Source organism: Bufo bufo, chromosome 1, assembly GCF_905171765.1.
Source record: "Bufo bufo chromosome 1, aBufBuf1.1, whole genome shotgun sequence".
Classification (NCBI taxonomy): Eukaryota; Metazoa; Chordata; class Amphibia; order Anura; family Bufonidae; genus Bufo; species Bufo bufo.
The window spans coordinates 834,176,012-834,195,674 of record NC_053389.1 but is presented as its reverse complement, the minus strand read 5'-3'; the positions used below and the strand labels follow the sequence as shown (position 1 = coordinate 834,195,674).

Genomic DNA, 19,663 nt, shown 5'->3' with positions numbered 1-19,663 from the left:
GCTGAACATAAAGGCACTTTAAATGTGGCTTTTATGGTGTACTGAATACACTGTATTCCCATGCACCCCTTCCACCACAAAAAAGGGTATATCGTTCAATCTTCCTTTTCTCGTTCTCCTCCTCTTCCATCATATCAACATGCTTATTGGGCTGCCCTTGCTCCTAATGTTTTAGAGGGTCAGCTCAGCTGCAGGCCCTCAACCATAATTTTTTCGATGGTAAGCTCAGCAGCAGGCCCTCAACCATAATTTTTTCCATGGTCAGATCAGCAGCAGACCCTCACTCCTAATGTTTTAGAGGGTCACCAGCAGGCCCTTGCTCCTAATGTTTTTGAGGGTCAACAGCAGGCTATCAATTATAATTTTTCAAGGGTTTGTATGATGCTCTCCTTTATGTGTAATAAAGGGTGTATTGGAGTGCCGGTTCCTTGTAATTTTTGGCAGCCCTTTCACTTAGTGCATAGGCTTTATGAGTGTAGGAGTCCCACTACCTGAACAATTGAACCACAATGTGAATGAGGCCCTCCTTTATGTGATATACAGGTTGTTTTGGAGTGCCTCTTCCTTGTAATTTTTGGCAGCACTTTATATACAAGTAAATATACAGGAAAGAATGTTTCCTAACAATTTTTCCTCTAAAATCAATTTTCTCTTTGGTTTTGTGCGTATTATTGTCAGTCTGTAAAAGTGGCGTACTACTCGGACAACATCATTCCCAGCAGCGACCTGGGAGTCCAAAATGCATCCAAACATCCTCCCCATGCTGTTCCCGAACCATTTCAGTGGTTTTCCATCAATTTCTGACCTTTTCATGTGAACCAGACACCCTCCCCTCTTCAGAGCAGGGGGTGCCTGGTTTAATGCTCGGGTTCTCCCATTGACCACCATTGGGCTCGGGTGCTTGGTAGAGCACCTCAGCATCCTGAGGTTTTCTACTCGAGCACCCGAGTACTTTGGTGCTCGATCAACACTACTCCCTACCCCACTTCTAACTAACCCCCCGTGAACTTCCCCAGGCCTTACCCCTCTCACTAGACCGTCCCTGAGAAGACCTCCCAGTGGCCACTGTAGATTGTGGCGAAGATCCATCCTGGCTCACCGGCGTCGTAGGATCTGCAGGAACAGGACAGTTGCTTAGTGTCCTCGTGTAATCAGACCTCTCCTGTGTGTCCCAAGCTTCCTGGCTCCATTCGCCCGCCTCGATTGACCTGACTGCCGGAGACCCCCCTTCCCGCGATCCAGAAGGAGCAGAGCCCACAGCCATGTCCGTACTAGCGTCCGACCATCCATCCGCGCCCAGATAGCAGACCAGATCACCAGCGCCCAGATAGCAGACCTGTTGTGTATCTGCCTGCTTATTCCAGCCCTGTGCACTCCTCCCAGCAGCATTACCTCTGACAGCTGCTGGTTCCCCATCCAATCTCCCTGCACTAGTAGAGCTGATAATAGGCAGAGGGGGAGGAGCTTTGCCTGCCACACTAACTCCAGCTCCTGCCGGCAGCTGCCGACCCTCCCTACTGGAACTGGTGCCCCAGCCGCCTATGGAAGAACCGCTTCATAAGACTCCGTACCGCAATCCCGCTTCCGGGTAATCCCTGCTTTGAGGCTCGCCCCCTGCACTGGTTCTCGTGCAGAGCGGATGCCGCCGACTGAACTCCCCCTCCTTGCTAACCAGGAGAGCTGGGCCGGAGACACTCTCCCGCTGGTTCCCTACTCTGTTGCCTATTCCTCCAGCTGCGGCGAGAGCCTGACACTGCGCCTGCCACCCACTGAACCGGAGGATCCCTACTAGGGCTCCATATGCGACGCTGGACCCTGGGGGTTACCTCAGGACTCCAGCGCTCCGGGGGGACAGACCTCTGTGCATGATCCCGCACCGAAAAGTCCACCGGGGAACCTTCCGTTTCTTGTAGCGCCGCCTGTAGTGAGTGCTGCAGCCATTCCGCACCATGCTGCACAGCCGTCGCCCGCACTGCAGCCTTTAAGTTTTCCAGCCCGGACATGCTGCCAACTTCAAACCCTATTATTCAGCAAGTGGCTAAACTCCACCCACCCCTTACTTAAATACTGCACGCCAAAACTCTCCTGCCCCTCCCTCCCATTGACCAATCCCTGCCCTGCATCCCACTCAAGCTTATTTGACCCCTTAAGCCCCCCACTTCCTCCTAAGTCAAGCTGCATTCCGCTATGGCTGCACCCCGCTCCATCGCTCTTCGATGTGACACACCTTAGAAGATGCTGAGTCCTGCCTTAACACACTGGGGAAGATGTGAAGATACAAAGTCCTGCTTTTACACACTGAAGAAGATGTGTTGTCCTCCTGTGAAACACTGGGGAAACTGTGGAGTTCTGCTGTGATACACTGGGAAAGACTGTCAAGGACAGGACAGACGATTGGATCTGCTGTGGTTACTACGAGAAGGTGGACCGACTGTTACTACTGTTTGGGGGTACTGCTGTGACTACTGAGAAAGTGGGGGAGTGCCTGCTGTGACAACTTTGGGGGGATGAGGCTGCTGTGAGTCCTGGGGAGCTGGGGCCTCACTGTGAGAAGTGAAGAGTTTAGGGGAGAATTTTTATCTACTAGAGGAGGTGGGCTACATTCAGAATTTTGGTAGAGGGGCAATACATCAAGCGATGTCACATAAGGTAACCATTTCTCATCACGTTTAAATATGCTGTGATTTCTCATCCATCAGGTTGTGTGGAACTGGACCTATGCCATTAGGATCCAAACTATTGCAGTGGACTCCTAGACCTGACTTTTCCAGTCCTACTCATAGCAATGTTGTAGAATATTGTGGGGTGGGTCATAATGGTGGATGGTTCACACTGTTCTTTAATATCACATGTTGGATCAAACCTGTATTGAACTACATTGAATGCTGCAGCCACAGATCTAGGTGAAAGATCTAGGTCCAACCACCAGCTTGTAATTTTTTTATTTTTTTATTTTGGTTTTATTGTATTTTTTGTATGACATCAAGCAGTTATATGGGGGTGGGGGTTATATTTATTTTCTGTCATTGATTTGTAAAAGTTAATGGCACCATTTTCCCATTTTCCCTAATTGCTTTGACAACAATGCTATGACCACCCTTTTCACATCTTGGTTCCTCAGACTATATATAAGGGGGTTGAGCATTGGTGTTACTGCCGTGTAGAAGACAGAAGCCACCTTGTCTTGTATGGTAAAGACACTGGAAGAAGGACGAAAGTAGGTGAAAAATATGGTTCCATAGAAGATTGAGATGCATATGATGTGTGATGAGCAGGTACTGAAGGCTTTCTTTTTGCCATCTGCTGATTGTATGCGTGAAATTGAAAGGACAATTAAGAGGTACGACAATAGGATAGTCATCAATGGACCCATGCCCATGGCACTGACAATGTAGACAGTGACCTTGTCACAAGTAGATGTATCCGAGCAGGACAGTCTGAAGAGCAGAGGAGCATCACAGTAGAAATGGTTGATCAGGTTTGACCCACAGAATTGAAGAGAGAACGCACAGCTGGTCTGTACTGAAGATTGTAAGAAGCCAATGGAGAACGAAAGAAGAACAAGATATAGACATTTCTTCTTTGTCATTATGGTCATATAATGGAGAGGGTGGCAGATGGCAACATAGCGGTCATAGGACATGATGGAGAGGATAAGGGAGTCTATGGAGGCCAGAGAGGCATAGAAGAAGAACTGAAGAGCACAACCTTCAAAGGATATATTCTTCTTCAAGGATTTAAGGTCAGAAAGCATCTTAGGAGTTATGGTAGAAGAATAGAAGATGTCCACCAGAGAGAGGTAACTCAGGAAGTAGTACATTGGGATCTGGAGGGTTGATGTGGTCCTGACAATAGCTACCAAGCCTAAATTTGCCACTATGGTGACAAGGTAGATGACCATGAACAATGTGAAGAGAAAATTTTCCAGCCTCTTGTCCTTGGTCAGCCCGGAAAATACAAACTCGGCCACTTGTGTCTTGTTGGAGACATCTATGATGACATAAACATTATGATATAGAAAATAGAACTAGAGGCCAAAAAAAAAAAAACCTAGGATGCAAAAGTAACTTGTGAATATGTTTTTACAATTGTGTTATCAATGATTATTGTGCAGCTTGTGCCTAAGTATGCTCTAAAAAAAGGGGAATTTGTCAGATAAGGGTTGGGTCCTTCAATGAAAGGTCCTGATCACATGACATGATAAAAGGGGAGGGGTCTATCTTTGAATACCACAATCAAAAGGTCTAAAAGTGTATTCCCATCTTGAGATTAATAGCATATGAAAAGGACATGACATAAATGCTTGATAGATGAAGGTCCCACTTCTGGGACTCTATTCTATCTAATGAATGGGGTCCTGTCTTGAGGCTACTGTGATAGTAGAGGCAGCTGCTCGTGTCCCACTTCTATGGGAGTTCAGAAAATGGCTGAACGCACTTACTCAGAACTAAACAGAAAATGGTAGTGTATGTACCTCAAAATAATACCATTAAAAACTCTAGTTCACTCCATAAGAACAAGCTACCTGGGTGAAAAAATAAAATAAAAATCTATAGGCATCAGAATATGGCAGTGGCACAAAGTATTTTTAATATCTTTAAATAGTAAAACATATTAAAAATTATATAGATTTGGTATCTCTGTAATGGTTCAACAAACGCCCAATGTAAATACAATCCACAGTTTGTGATGATCACTCCAAACAACTATGATTTAGGGCCTGTGTAAGGTCCGAAAAGCATCAGAGTCATGATATGTAAATGTATAAACACCTACTGTAAGAACAGTGGTGAAATTGCATCTTGTTACCATTCTACAACGAAAACATTTTTTAAAAAGATTTTCTCGGTACATGTTATGGTAGATTCAACGGAGCCATTAAAAAATACAACTCGCCCTGCAGAAAACAAGCCCTTATAATGTGCCTGGGAGTGGAAAACTAAAAGGTTATAGCTCTTCAGAGGTGGGGATGAAAAAAGAAAAATGGCTATATAGTGTACCTACACTGGAGTTACACCTCCGGGAGTATTGCTATCTGTAGAGTACTTATACAGAGGTGGTGGTATCTCTGTTGCCTCCAGCGTTCTTCTCTCCTCCCATTCAGTCAGACTTCCTCTTCCAACTTGTTTTAGCACCAAATGCGTGAAGAACGACCCATCGACACCGGGAATTAGAGGGGCAGGGGCTGTGGAACTGTGTCTGACCCTACTGCTTTTTATGGAAAGAGAGTAGGAGACTGTCCCTGATGTGAAGAGGAGGAAGGAGTCAAGTGCCTTAACACTTAATGGGCAGATCAGCAGAGGGGCAGCTAAATATAAAGGAAAGTCTAGACGTGGTGGTGGCATACCCATTTAGTTGGTTTGTGCACCCCCACTTCAATTTGAGGGCCCAGACGCCGGTTGGCTCACCTACATTAGCTGCTCCCCTGCCTCCAACACTCTGACAGGTGTGATAGCCTTGCCTTCTGTACTTCTCTTGTGGGTGACCCTTCTGACACCCTTCACTGGAACTGCTTGTCACCCCCCCTGCTGACGCCCACTTTAGGACTGTACTAGGACCCCACATAAAAGTCAGGCAGACAACACATGTCAAACACATCGCTCCTGTTTCTTTTCATCTGGTGGGAGACAGCCCCTTATATCAGTTTTCCTAGCACCCACCACCTACTGGGGGCTACAGTACACTCTCTGCCTACTAAGAGGCCCAGCATCTACCTGCGGAAAACAGCCATACTTACATCATCGTTACTAAGCTTCTTTTGTTAAAAGGTACAGGGACTATGTAATAAAAACACTACTCAACCGTTTTCCATTAACCCCTTCCCCTCTGAGATACCCTGATGAAAAGGAAAGAAAGTGCTATACAAGTAGACAACATATCAACACTAGAAACACCAATATAGTCAGTTTCTTCAACTATATAGAATCTATGTAGGGAGAATTCAACCATCATTTTGTTAGTACTTTTGTTGAAGTTCTCTTGGGTTATTTATCATGGAGGACTCATTTATTTTAGTCCTTATTTTCTCTGTGTTCCCCAGCCTTATGTGTTTCACATCCCCTTGTAGAATCATGTGATATTAGAACAAATATAACGGGAAATTTCCACCCTTACCTTTATTATCATTGATGTTTTTCATGACTTTTTTAATACTAGCAGTCAGGACTTCCAGCTTATTGCCTCACACACAACATATGAAGGTCATCACAATGTGTAGTATAGGGTCTGGAGCTCCACTTTTGAAATGAAGTTTGATAAATTCTCTTTTCCGTGTCTTCATTTTACATTCAGTGACTTTTCAGACATTTAAATGTCATCATCTGTCTAAAACCAATGTCAGAAAATCTCAGTGGAAAAAGTTATTGGTGATGTTTTTGAATAGTAAATTCAACATGACAGATACTCCCTCACGTAATCTAAAGTCACACACTTTATACAAACACACACTTAACAATGAAACACACGAACGCTCACAAACTTGCGTTGTTTGGCTGCTTGTATAAATGGAGCTCTTAAACCAGTCTGCTTTTTCCCCCCTCTGGATTCATATAAGAACATTAGAATGACCTTGGGCAGGATGAAGAAGACTTCCAGCGATGACTGAGAGCAGGTTTACCACAACTCATGCTTTGTTTGCCTCATATCTGTATGACTGCAGTCCACGTTAATTTACAGCTCTTTATATTCATCCCGACTTCCCTTGGAGAATTATTTTTCCTCACAGATCTCAATGCTGAATATTACATTCAAGAAACAGTCCTTTGTGGATTCATACCTACAGGGAATTATAAAACCTTAGAACACAAGGAATTGACAACATCCTTGTAATGAAAACTGAGAATCTTTTTTACTCTTAAGTAGAAAAAAAAATCCCACGATAGAAACATAGAAACATAGAATGTGTCGGCAGATAAGAACCATTTGGCCCATCTAGTCTGCCCAATATACTGAATACTATGGATAGCCCCCGGCCCTATCTTATATGAAGGATGGCCTTATGCCTATCCCATGCATGCTTAAACTCCTCCACTGTATTTGCAGCTACCACTTCTGCAGGAAGGCTATTCCATGCATCCACTACTCTCTCAGTAAAGTAATACTTCCTGATATTACTTTTAAACCTTTGCCCCTCTAATTTAAGTTTTTATTCCTCTAAATATTCTCTCCTCTTTTACCTTGTTGATTCCCTTTATGTATTTAGCAGTTTCTCTCATCTCCCCTCTGTCTCGTCTTTCTTCCAAGCTATACATGTTAAGGTCCTTTAACCTTTCCTGGTAAGTTTTATCCTGCAATCCATGGACCAGTTTAGTAGCTCTTCTCTGAACTCTCTCCAAAGTATCAATATCCTTCTGGAGATATGGTCTCCAGTACTGGGCACAATACTCCAAATGAGGTCTCACTAGTGCTCTGTAGAGCGGCATGAGCGCCTCCCTCTTTCTACTGGTAATGCCTCTCCCTATACACCCCAGCATTCTGCTAGCATCTCCTGCTGCTCTATGACATGGTCTGCCTACCTTTAAGTCTTCTGAAATAATGATCCCTAAATCCCTTTCCTCAGATACTGAGGTTTGGACTGTATCACTGATTGTATATTCTGCTCTTGGGTTTTTACGCCCCAGGTGCATTATCTTGCACTTATCAACATAAAATTTTAGTTGCCAGCTTTTTGACCATTCCTCTAGTTTTCCTAAATCCTTTTCCATTTGGTGTATCCCTCCAGGAACATCAACCCTGTTATAAATCTTTGTGTCATCAGAAAAAAGACACACCTTACCATCCAGGAAGATTGAAGTCTCCCATAATGATAACTTCCCCTTTCAATGTCATTTTAGCTATTTCCTCAAGTAGTAGATCAACAATGTTTTATTCCTCATTATGGGTCTTTATCAAGTATTCCGAAGACCATAACATTTTAATTACCCGATCAACGGAGACGTCCATACCTTGTTTTATGAGTTGTATATTTTTAGGGTGGAAAATATATTGTACTGAATAATTTTTGGGAACAATGGAAAAAAACTGCAATTCTGCAATTTTATTTTAGGATGTCGGTTAATGGTATTATTCACTATGTGGTAGAAATATAGGAGCAATGTTCATGGACCTGGGGGCTATTGATAGACCTCCATCTGCCATGACATCCTATCGTCACTCAATTATCGCAGTCAAGTGCTTACAAAGGGACCCCTATCCCTCCGTAAAACCACTCTGATGTCGCAATTGATTATGATTGTGGTATTTCAAAAGTTTAAATGCTCAGATCAGAATGATCTCACACCATGGATCTTAGAACAGGGCATTTGCTACATCATACAGCCAGCACCTGCAGTGATGCCATGGATGCATGTAGTGCCTTTGAATCCAGAGAAAAAACAAAAACAGCAGTCTGGTTTGAAGCTATTTGGGAGTAGCACTATACAAGTGAGTTTGTAAGCATTCACGTGTCTGATTTCCAGTGTGTGTTTGTATTGTGTGTGACTTTAGATTACGTGATTTAAGATTCTGGGACTTTAGGAGGGGACTACAGTAAGTCAGTTGCTTTTCATTGAACTGTATTATTGCATTTTTGCTTGCTCTTTTCTTGTGTATTCCCCATTAGTATGAGTTCCATTATTGACAGTGCCATCCAGTGCACATCTTGTCTAATGTCTGCAGTCCTGGAACAGCCGTGTAAGGTGCATATCTTTGTTCAAAATGTGAGCAAATTGCCTACACATCGTGTATATAAGCGAGCAACTTTCGACACTGAGAAAAGTTGGCAATTTGTAAAAAAGTTTGCTGCTTACTAGGCAGGCGCTCTATGGAGTAGATGTGGGGGACGGTGGTAGCATGGAGGCTCAGGAAAGTGAGGTAGTTAGCTGGGTAACAAAAAGCAGGGTAGATGGAAGAGTGCCAGGGAGGCTAGCCCGGATCTGACACAAGATTGTCATATGAGGGGGATGTCAGCACTGCTGCAGTCGGACCCTTCCTCTGACAGTCAGGGGTATGTCAGCTCCAGTAAGTAGGGGATCAGGAGAGCAGGGCAGGCCAGACAGGTGCTGGTAGTGGGAGACTCCATTATTAGGGGAACAGATAGGACGATCTGTCACAAAGACCAGGATCGTCAAACGGTGTGTTGTCTTCCTGACGCTCGAGTTCGACCTATCACAGATTGGGATGACAGATTACTGGGAGGAACTGGAGAAGATCCAGCAGTCATGGTCCATATCAGAACCAATGACAAAGTTAGAGGTAGGTGGATCATCTTTAAAAATTATTTTAGGGATTTAGGTCCCAAGCTCAAGGCAAGGACTTCAAAGTGAGTGTTTTCTGAAATACTACCTGTACCACGAGCCACACAAGAAAGGCAGTGGGAAATAAGGGAATTTAACAAGTGGCTCAAGAACTGGTGTAGAAAGGAGGGGTTTGGGTTCCTGGAGAACTGGGCCGACTTTTGTTGGCTACAGGCTCTATCGTAAAGATGGGCTGCACCTCGATCGGGAAGGGGAAGCTGTGTTGGGGGAGAAGATGGCTAGAAGGTTGAAGGAGTGTTTAAACTAGGGACTGGGGAGGGCAATTATGTTATAGGAGGGGAAGATCGTGGAGAAAACTGCCCGAGGCGAAAACTGAAACGTCGCACGCACACACCCCCTCCAATATACCTCTTACATCCAGTGACGTATCCTCTGATGTAGTTCTCTTTCTTTATCTTCTACATTCAGACCAGACTGCCATGATGATTTCTTTCAGCCATCTCTTGTTTCCCTAGAGTTTGACAGACATCTTATTTTCCTACTTTTCCAACCTCCTGCCCACCTTCTGAACACCCCATCCTGCCACCCCCAATACTGTGCCCACTGTGCTTCCCAATAATATACTGCAGAAACAGATATTAGGGCACAGTGCCCTAAGAAATAACTGTGCCCAGCAAATAGTGTCCCTGAAACTTATAGCATCGTAAACATAATGGCCTTCAAAAATTATTGTGCTAAGCTGATACTGTGCCAAGGTGCCTCCAAATTTAATAGTCCTCCCAAAAGTTCCACCAATAATAATAATTCTCTGTCAGAATGCACTATGTGTTAGCAGTGTACCCAATAGTTATAATATCAAACACAGAATGCATCAGCCAAACCACGACCGCAGATCCTCAGCAGTCCTCAGACCAACAATCGAAGAAAGGTAACGGTAGCATCTCCAGTTCTTTACTTTATTAATCGTACTTCACAGAATGTGAACACAAAAAGCCAGACAGCAACGTTTCAGCTACATGGTAGCCTTTATCAAGCTAAATAACAAGTGATATTCACAACTATAATATAGTGTATATAGCCCCTCCCTTTTTTGATGGGGAGCCAATCAAACGGGTGTCACAGCCCCCACTTTGTAAAAATCACCAATCCATAGTGAACCACCATAAAATACCATATCAATCACAGTTTTGTATAATTAAAAAAATGTGTTTACCTTATCAGAAGCGATGGCATTCAGTGGTATACATTAGTGATGGACGAACATCAGCCAGGACGATCAAATGTTCGCGAACGGCGCGTTTGCGGCGGGCCCCATTCACTTTAATGGCAGGCGAACCTGACAATTCTTCAAGTCATATTTGCAGCCACTAAATACTTACTAGAAGTGCCCAATAAGTCCCACAACATGGACAGTGACATACTTGAATATTCGTATTCTTGAATATTTCGCGATTGCGAAAAATCTGCAATGTAAAAATCGACTAATGCGAAGTGGGTCAAAAACAAATACATAACACTATAGAATATAGTGCAATATATTCGTTTTTTAGAATAGAACAGTCATTGTCCCACAAGCAATTTAAGCAGGGAGGAATCATAACTTCAGATGGAAAAAAATGATGAATATTCGAAAAAACGAATATATAGCACTATTTAGAATATACAGTAGTGCTATATATTCATTTTAAGAATATTCGTCTTTTTTTCAATCTGAAAATATGATTCCTCCCTTCTTCTTGCCTGTGGGCCAATTTGTCATTGGCCCACAAGCAACTTATTCAAGAGGGAATCATGACTTAAGGGAAAAAAAAAGACAAATGTTCTAAAAAAACAAATATATAGCACTATATTGAATATACAGTAGTGCTATATATTGGCTATATCGAATATTCGTCATTTTCTAACATCTGAAAACATGATTCCTTCCTGCTTAAAGGATAACTGTCACATTTAGACCCTAATTTCAATTTTCATATATGTAGTTACTAATAACATGATATTCCAGAATCAGTTACTATTAGACTGACTTACCCCATATTTAATAAGATTCAGCCCTTAGCAACCAGTCTGCATAAAACTGCAATTTCACTATTCAGTTAAGATGGCCGCCACTGCCCTCAACCTGAGGCTAATCCCGCCCGCCCTCACTAGCCAGTAACGATAGCCCCCCCAAAAGTGTCAGTAACCAGAGCCCTCCCCCTAAAGGGTTAATCTCCTGCAGCACAAAGGGGTCCTCTTACCACATGTTGCTTTCATTGATACACTGAGCAGACGGCAGATCTCCCTTCCCTGCTCTGCGCTGCTTCCACTCTGCCTTCTCCAGCTCTGCTGAGTGAGGGAGCGTCTGCCAAGCGCAGGGACAGGGAGAAGTGCACACAGCCCAGGCACTGTTATCAGCTGCTGGGGTGGACCTGGCTTTAATCATTTACCTACAGTCCCTGGCTGTCTGTAATCTGACCTTGCAGGCTGCGTGCTTCTGTGTCCTCCGTCCTTCAACAGATAGACGGACCATGCCTAGCAACCCTATTTTAAGCACAGGTAAAAGTAGGCAGTACAGGGAACAAAAATGTGGAATTAAGGGGTAATTGAATACATAGTGAAAAGTTGAAATAGGGCCACCAAGGTGATATTAATCACCACAATCCAATACTCCAAAAAAAAATAATACGACAGTTATACTTTAAGTTGCTTGTGGGCCAATGACACAAGCAAGAAGCAGGGAGAATTCATATTTTCAGATGTAAAAAAATGACGAATATTCGATATAGAAAATATATAGTACTATATTTGAAATATTCGCAAATTCTCGAAGTTGCGATATTCAAGATAAATATTCGTAATTCGAATATTCGCGCTCAACACTACGTACCACCCCTGCGGAACGGCCTGCCTCTTCCTCTGCCTGTCATTTTCAAAATGACCCTGTGCCAAAGTCCCTAGAAAAGAGCAGTATTTTGTGGAAGCAAGGGTATCGCAGGCATCAATCAGTAGTTGGTGGAAGCTGGTATATCAAACCCCTTAATCAGTATTTTGTGGAAGCAAGTATATAGAGCCTCTTAATCTATAATTGATTGAAGCAGGTATATTGCACCCCTCAATCTGTAATTTTGTGGTAGCAGGTATATCAAATCTCTTAATCAGTATTTTTTGGAAGCAGGTGTATCGCAGGCCTCAATCAATATTTGGTTGAAGCAGGTATATCAATCACCTTAATCAGTATTTTGTGGAAGCAGGTATATCACAGGCCTCAATCAGCATTTGGAGGAAGCAGGTATATCAAACCCCTTAATCAGTATTTGTGGAAGCAGGTATATTGCAGCCCTCAATCAGTATTTTGTGGAAGCAGGTATATAAAACCCCTTAATCAGTATTTTGTGGAAGCAGGTATATCGCACCCCTCAATCAGTATTTTGTGGAAGCCGGTATATAGAACCCCTTGATCAATATTTGGTGGAAGCTGGAATATCAATCCCCTTAATCAGTATTTTGTGGAAGCAGCAGGCTACTGCTCTCAGTGATGTAAATCCCGGAGAAAAATGGCAACCAGTGATATTAGATTGCTGAGTTTGTGGTAGCTGGAAGCTAATTTAAGGCTACATTCACACGTCCGTATTTTTCTACATCCCGATTTTCGGTCCGTTGTTCCTGAAAATGTTTCCGTATGTCATCCGTTTTTTGCGGATCCGCAAAAAACGGAAACAGGTGAAAACTCAAATCCGACAGTATATTCTAACACAGAGGCGTTCCCATGGTGATGGGGACGCTTCTAGTTAGAATATACTGAGAACGGTGTCCATGACTGCCCCCTGCTGCCTGGCAGCACCCGATCTCTTACAGGGGGCTGTGATCCGCACAATTATTGTGCGAATCATAGCCCCCTGTGAGAGATCAGGTGCTGCCAGGCAGGAGGGGGCAGACCCCCCTCCCTCCCCAGTATTAAATGTGCCCAGTGCGGTCTCACCTCCCCCCCCCCCATCATTGGTGGCAGCGGAGAGTACCGATCGGAGTCCCAGTTTAAATCGCTGGGGCTCCGATCGGTTACCATGGCAGCAAAGACGCTATTGCAGTCTTGGCTGCCATGGTTACTTAGCAATAAATACAAGCATTATACTTACCTGCGACTGCGAGCTGCGATGTCTGACCGGCCGGGAGCTCCTCCTACTTGTAAGTGAAAGGTCTGTGCGGCGCATTGCTTTTAGCACAGACCTGTCACTTACCAGTAGGAGGAGCTCCCGGCCGGACACACATCGCAGCTCGCAGTCGCAGGTAAGTATAATGCTTGTATTTATTGCTAAGTAACCATGGCAGCCAAGACTGCAATAGCGTCTTGGCTGCCATGGTAACCGATCGGAGCCCCAGCGATTTAAACTGGGACTCCGATCGGTACTCTCCGCTGCCACCAATGATGGGGGGGGGGGAGAGGTGAGACCGCACTGGGCACATTTATTATTACTGGGAATCCGCACTGGCCACCAATGATGGGGGGGGAGGGGAGAGGTGAGACCGCACTGGGCACATTTATTAATACTGGGAATCCGCACTGGCCACCGATGATGGGGGGGGGGAGAGGTGAGACCGCACTGGGCACATTTATTATTACTGGGAATCCGCACTGGCCACCAATGATGGGGGGGGGGGGGAGGTGAGACCGCACTGGGCACATTTATTAATACTGGGAATCCGCACTGGCCACCGATGATGGGGGGGGAGAGGTGAGGCCGCACTGGGCACATTTAATACTGGGGAGGGAGGGGGGTCTGCCCCCTGCTGCCTGGCAGCCCCTGATCTCTTATAGGGGGCTATGATATGCACAATTAACCCCTCAGGCGCAGCACCTGAGGGGTTAATTGTGCAGATCACAGCCCCCTGTAAGAGATCGGGTGCTGCCAGGCAGCAGGGGGCAGTCATGTACACCGTTCTCAGTATATTCTAACTAGAAGCGTCCCCATCACCATGGGAACGCCTCTGTGTTAGAATATACTGTCGGATCTGAGTTTTTCACGAAGTGAAAAATCAGATCTGTAGAAAACTTACTGGGAATCCGCACTGCCACACTGGCCACCAATGAATATAGAGGGAGGGGGGCCGCACTGGTCACATTTAATACTGGGGAGGAAGCCTAATTTCCAGGAACGGAATCCGCATAAAACGGATGGCATACGTAATGACATACAAATGTCTTCCGTTTTTTGCGGATCCATTGACTTTGTATTGGTCCAGGATCCGATTTTTCAGGACAAGAATAGGACATGTTTTATATTTAAACGGACATGCGGAACGGAACAACGGAAACGGACAGCACACATTGTGCTGTCCGATTTTAGCCAGGACCCATTGAAAATGAATGGGTCCAGATCTGGTCCTGATCTGTTCCTGAAAAAACGGAACAGATCAGGAAAGAAAAAACGGACGTGTGAATGGACCCTAAAAGACACACTGTCAGTGTGTGTGTGGTGTTGGTCTGCAGAGGACTTGGGAGCATTCCTCTCCACAGTGTTCCAGAGAAGGAAAGAGGCAAGACTCTGCACAAAGGTGACTCCTGTATTTTTGCCTGTTTACAAATTGAACTGTTATATGACACATGAGGGCTGAAGATAAGAGCTTTATGTGACTGTACTTTGATGGGTTGAAGCCAAGCCATGCTGTTGGAACAAATTTTGTTGTGTGATTTTTTTCCCCAATAAAACCCTTATTTTGCATCCAGTCCAGCCGACCATTTGTAAAGCTAACCTCCACAATATTTATATATATATATATATATATATATATATATATATATATATATATATATATATATCAAGCAAATGACGAGGCAGCACTTCCAGCTTTAAGTGAACGGGTGAGGACCCCAACCTTTATTCCAAGCGACGTTTCGGCCTGCTCAATGAGGCCTTTATCAAGCTACATAACAGTGCATATGACAAGGTATATATACCCACAATTCAATACAAATCAATTACAATCAGTGATAAAGCATGTCTCCAATCTAGTCACATGATCTTTAACCTTATCCTCACATGACATAAGTGCATGATAAACATTATAAACCTACTCATGTTTTGTCTTGCCCCTGCAATCTCTTATATGTAGGGGAAACCATTTGTGAGGTCAAGACCAGAATGAAATATCACAGGTATTCGATCCGTCAAAAGAGGAGAGATCTCCCTGTGCCGAAGCACTTTGTTGAGGCTGGGCACGGAGAGAGGGACCTCAAATTTAGGGTGATAGATCACATTCCCCCACTCAAACGGGGAGGTAACAGGGAAAGATTACTTAAACAACGTGAGATCATGTGGATACACAGGTTACATACATTGAAGCCTGATGGCCTCAATGCGGAATGTAGATGGGAACTATGTGGGTGATAAATGTGTGAAGCGCTCGCTAACGTGGGGGTCCTTGACCATTTGATCTGGTGTATGAGATATGTAACAGTGCTAGCGTTCTTGTGAATACAACCAATGTATATTGATACATATTTTCATTCATTCTAGATCACTTTGGATGAGCTTGATGAACCTTTGTCTATGTACTGGATAGAGCCGCCCAATGACCTTGAACACATGAACGTGAAAGTGACCATTGTGTGGAGGCTTGCAGGACTGCGACTGATGACCTGGATTGGTTGCATGATGCACATTATGTCTATTGATGTATGACAGTGGTTGAATTTGTATAGATGGTGTGTGTTATTTCACTAGCCACACACCTGGGAGCTGGTGGAGTCATATACACATCATTGTTACTTGTGTAGGTAGATGGGAGGGGTGTGTCCCATTGTAACCACACACAATGTAGGTATAACGGTGGTGGCCATTGGGGACGATGCAATCGCTCTGGCTTACAGGCTGAGTTTGATTGCCTTCCCCTTGGGTCATTTCCATGTGCCCAGAGTTGCCTGTTATTTAGATTGTGTGCACATGTATGCTTCCTGGCGTCAGTGCGATCGTCCGCATGTCTTAACACTGTTTACATCACTATGGTTACTGAACACGCCCCCGGATGCGATGCGTCTGACGCCGAGCCACATGCCCTGGGCTCCCTCCCCTCGCAGCTGTTGCTCCTACGGTGCGTTCCATTGGATTACGCTGCGGTCCATGGAGCCATCATGTGGGTGCGCGGCGGCGTCGGGGGCGTGGCCAGTGGCGTCTGGCTCGGCGCATGCGCACCGCTAACGAGGGGACGCCAATTCCGGCCGGTTCTAAGTGTCTATGTGTGGTGAGCTCCTTCCTGTTGTTTTTAATTTGTGATATGGTACAGCCGTACCAATAACTGATGATTTTAACCCTCTATGCACCTAACACTTTTGCACAGCGTTCACTTTGTGTAGTCACGTACTAAATAGATGCATATTCTATTTAATTTAAATGGAGGTACAGAAATATCTATATACATTGTTTTTAATAGTATTATGATCACTTTTGTAACTTTTGTAAGCTCTAAACATGAGTAGGTTTATAATGTTTATCATGCACTTATGTCATGTGAGGATAAGGTTAAAGATCATGTGACTAGATTGGAGACATGCTTTATCACTGATTGTAATTGATTTGTATTGAATTGTGGGTATATATACCTTGTCATATGCACTGTTATGTAGCTTGATAAAGGCCTCATTGAGCAGGTCGAAACGTCGCTTGGAATAAAGGTTGGGGTCCTCACCCGTTCACTTAAAGCTGAAAGTGCTGCCTCGTCATTTGCTAAGTATATACCGTGGAGGAAGAGCCAACTATTTGTGTATTATATATATATAAAACAAAAAAGTAGATGAGCAGCACACACACTTCTCTTTCAATCGGTGCAACTCCTTGGAGCAGACCACGGACTTGATCCAATTTAAATATGTATAGAAGAAACCAAGGCAGCACACAGGTATCCGTGTTTATTCCCCCATGTTAAGACAACGTTTCAGCTCTCTCTATGGAGCCTTTGTCAAGCCATAACATTCAGTGCAAACACAGGTGCTTATGTAGCAGACAAAATTACTGTGCAATTTACATGATTATAATCCAATTAGTACACAAAATCATGACAAAAAGTGAATAATGATTAGACAAATTCATAATATATATACAATAATCAAGCCTTAAACATGATCAATACCTGTGTCCAAATTGTGATCTATAGAAAATCCAGAAACTAAATAGATATGGTATAAAAACATAGTGATTACTCATTGATTACAGGTGACCATAATTGTATAATTTAAAAAAAAACTATGGATATCTCACATACTGTGGAAGAAAGCAGGATTCACTCGGCGTCCGGAACTTAGAGATGCGCATGCGCGGGACACAATTTGTACCGCGAGACTTTCTGTAATGAGCAGAGACCGGCGGCCCACAACCAAGATGGCCGCACGGCAAAAGAGGCGCAACAAGCATGCTCACTCCCACACATGGGCGGACACGGATCAGTCGGCACCAACATCATGTGAACAGTCACATGATGCACACACATCAATACGTCACGGGCTTGTCTTAATCTCACATTCTGGCTTACATTATCGTACAAAAGAGGGGGTCCAGCGGTTTTTATCAAAACGGTAGGAAAACCCACTCTCAAATTTCACCACCTCATCCCCATAATATTAAAAATTAATGCCCTCCACGTTTGTGCATCCGAAGCATTCATACACATGCCTCCTATGCCCGCAGCCTCCAACTGGAAACCAACCGGAGGCGACAAGCATTAGAGGCAACTGTAGACAGAGATGTCACCGTGAGGAGACTCTATATCACAGTCGCCCCATTAGGAGAACACGCGTTCTTGTCCATTCTACACATGTGTCCCGTCCCTGTCCCCCGTCCAGCCACATAATTGTCTGGAAGAGTCACGCTCCAGATCGCCACTGCTGCCCAGCCCCATCCATAGTATCGGCCCCCAGATATCTGCGCATAAATCATACATACTTAACACAAATATATATCAATGGTGTCAACTATTTAATGCCGGTAGGTCCTGCAATCTTCCAGTATTCACAGAGATGATCCAATTGTAGAGTGTGACTTCGCGTTCATCTACAAAAAGTATATAGAGAGACAATATTAATAATCAACTTGTAGTATAGCGATTGCACTTGTAGACAACCTCACACAAGAGACAAGTAGAATTTCTCAGAACCCCACATATATTTCACAACATGGGATGGTACAGGGTCACCTACACTAATGACAAACATACAAAAAGGGGAGCAATAAGACAAAACTAAGAGAGTCAAACCACCCTAAAATCTACATTGAGCCCCATTGGTTTCAGAGTCTTGAGCTCAAAAATCCAATAGAGCTCCCTTCTTTTAAGACGTATCTTCCTGTCCCCACCCAGTCTGGGTAAGGGCACTTGTTCAAGTATCCTAAACTTTAAATCCCGTTCTACATGTCCTACTTCTGTAAAATGCTTGGGTACAGGTAAATCCAGCCTCTTTTTTCTTATGGTTAGAGTTGAGCGAACACCTGGATGTTCGGGTTCGAGAAGTTCGGCCGAACTTCCCGGAAATGTTCGGGTTCGGGATCCGAACCCGACCCGAACTTCGTCCCGAACCCGAACCCCATTGAAGTCAATGGGGACCCGAACTTTTGGGCACTAAAAAGGCTGTAAAACAGCCCAGGAAAGAGCTAGAGGGCTGCAAAAGGCAGCAACATGTAGGTAAATCCCCTGCAAACAAATGTGGATAGTGAAATGAATTAAAATTAAAATAAAAAAATAAAAAAATGAACCAATATCAATTGGACAGAGGTCCCATAGCAGAGAATCAGGCTTCACGTCACCCACCACTGGAACAGGCCACTGTCACATATTTAGGCCCCGGCACCCAGACAGAGGAGAGAGGTCCCGTAACAGAGAATCTGGCCTTATGTCAGCGCAGAATCAGTCTTCATGTCATAGCAGAGAATCAGGCTTCACGTCACCCACCACTGGAACAGGCCACTGTCACACATTTAGGCCCAGGCACCCAGGCAGAGGAGAGAGGTCCCGTAACAGAGAATCTGGCCTTATGTCAGCACAGAATCAGTCTTCATGTCATAGCAGAGAATCAGGCTTCACGTCACCCACCACTGGAACAGGCCACTGTCACACATTTAGGCCCCGGCACCCAGACAGAGGAGAGGTTCATTCAACTTTGGGTTGCCCCGCAATATAATGGTAAAATGAAAATAAAAATAGTATTGAATGAGGAAGTGCCCTGGAGTACAATAATATATGGTTAAGGGGAGGTAGTTAATATCTAATCTGCACAAGGGATGGACAGGTTCTGTGGGATCCATGCCTGGTTCATTTTTATGAACGTCCGCTTGTCCACATTGGCTGTAGACAGGCGGCTGCGTTTGTCTGTAATGACGCCCCCTGCCGTGCTGAATACAGGTTCAGACAAAACGCTGGCCGCCGGGCAGGCCAGCACCTCCAAGGCATAAAAGGCTAGCTCTGGCCAC

General features: G+C 44.4%; 1 protein-coding gene across 1 annotated transcript in view; it reads right to left on the bottom strand.

Moving 5' to 3' along the window:
* Window positions 1–3,040: 3,040 nt before the first annotated feature.
* LOC120990431 (olfactory receptor 1019-like) overlaps window positions 3,041–19,663 on the bottom strand; it is a 28,222-nt gene continuing 11,599 nt past the window's right edge. The window contains exon 2 of the mRNA XM_040419265.1: window positions 3,041–3,990. Coding sequence (XP_040275199.1) covers window positions 3,041–3,990 — 950 coding nt within the window. The remainder of the gene's footprint in view (window positions 3,991–19,663) is intronic.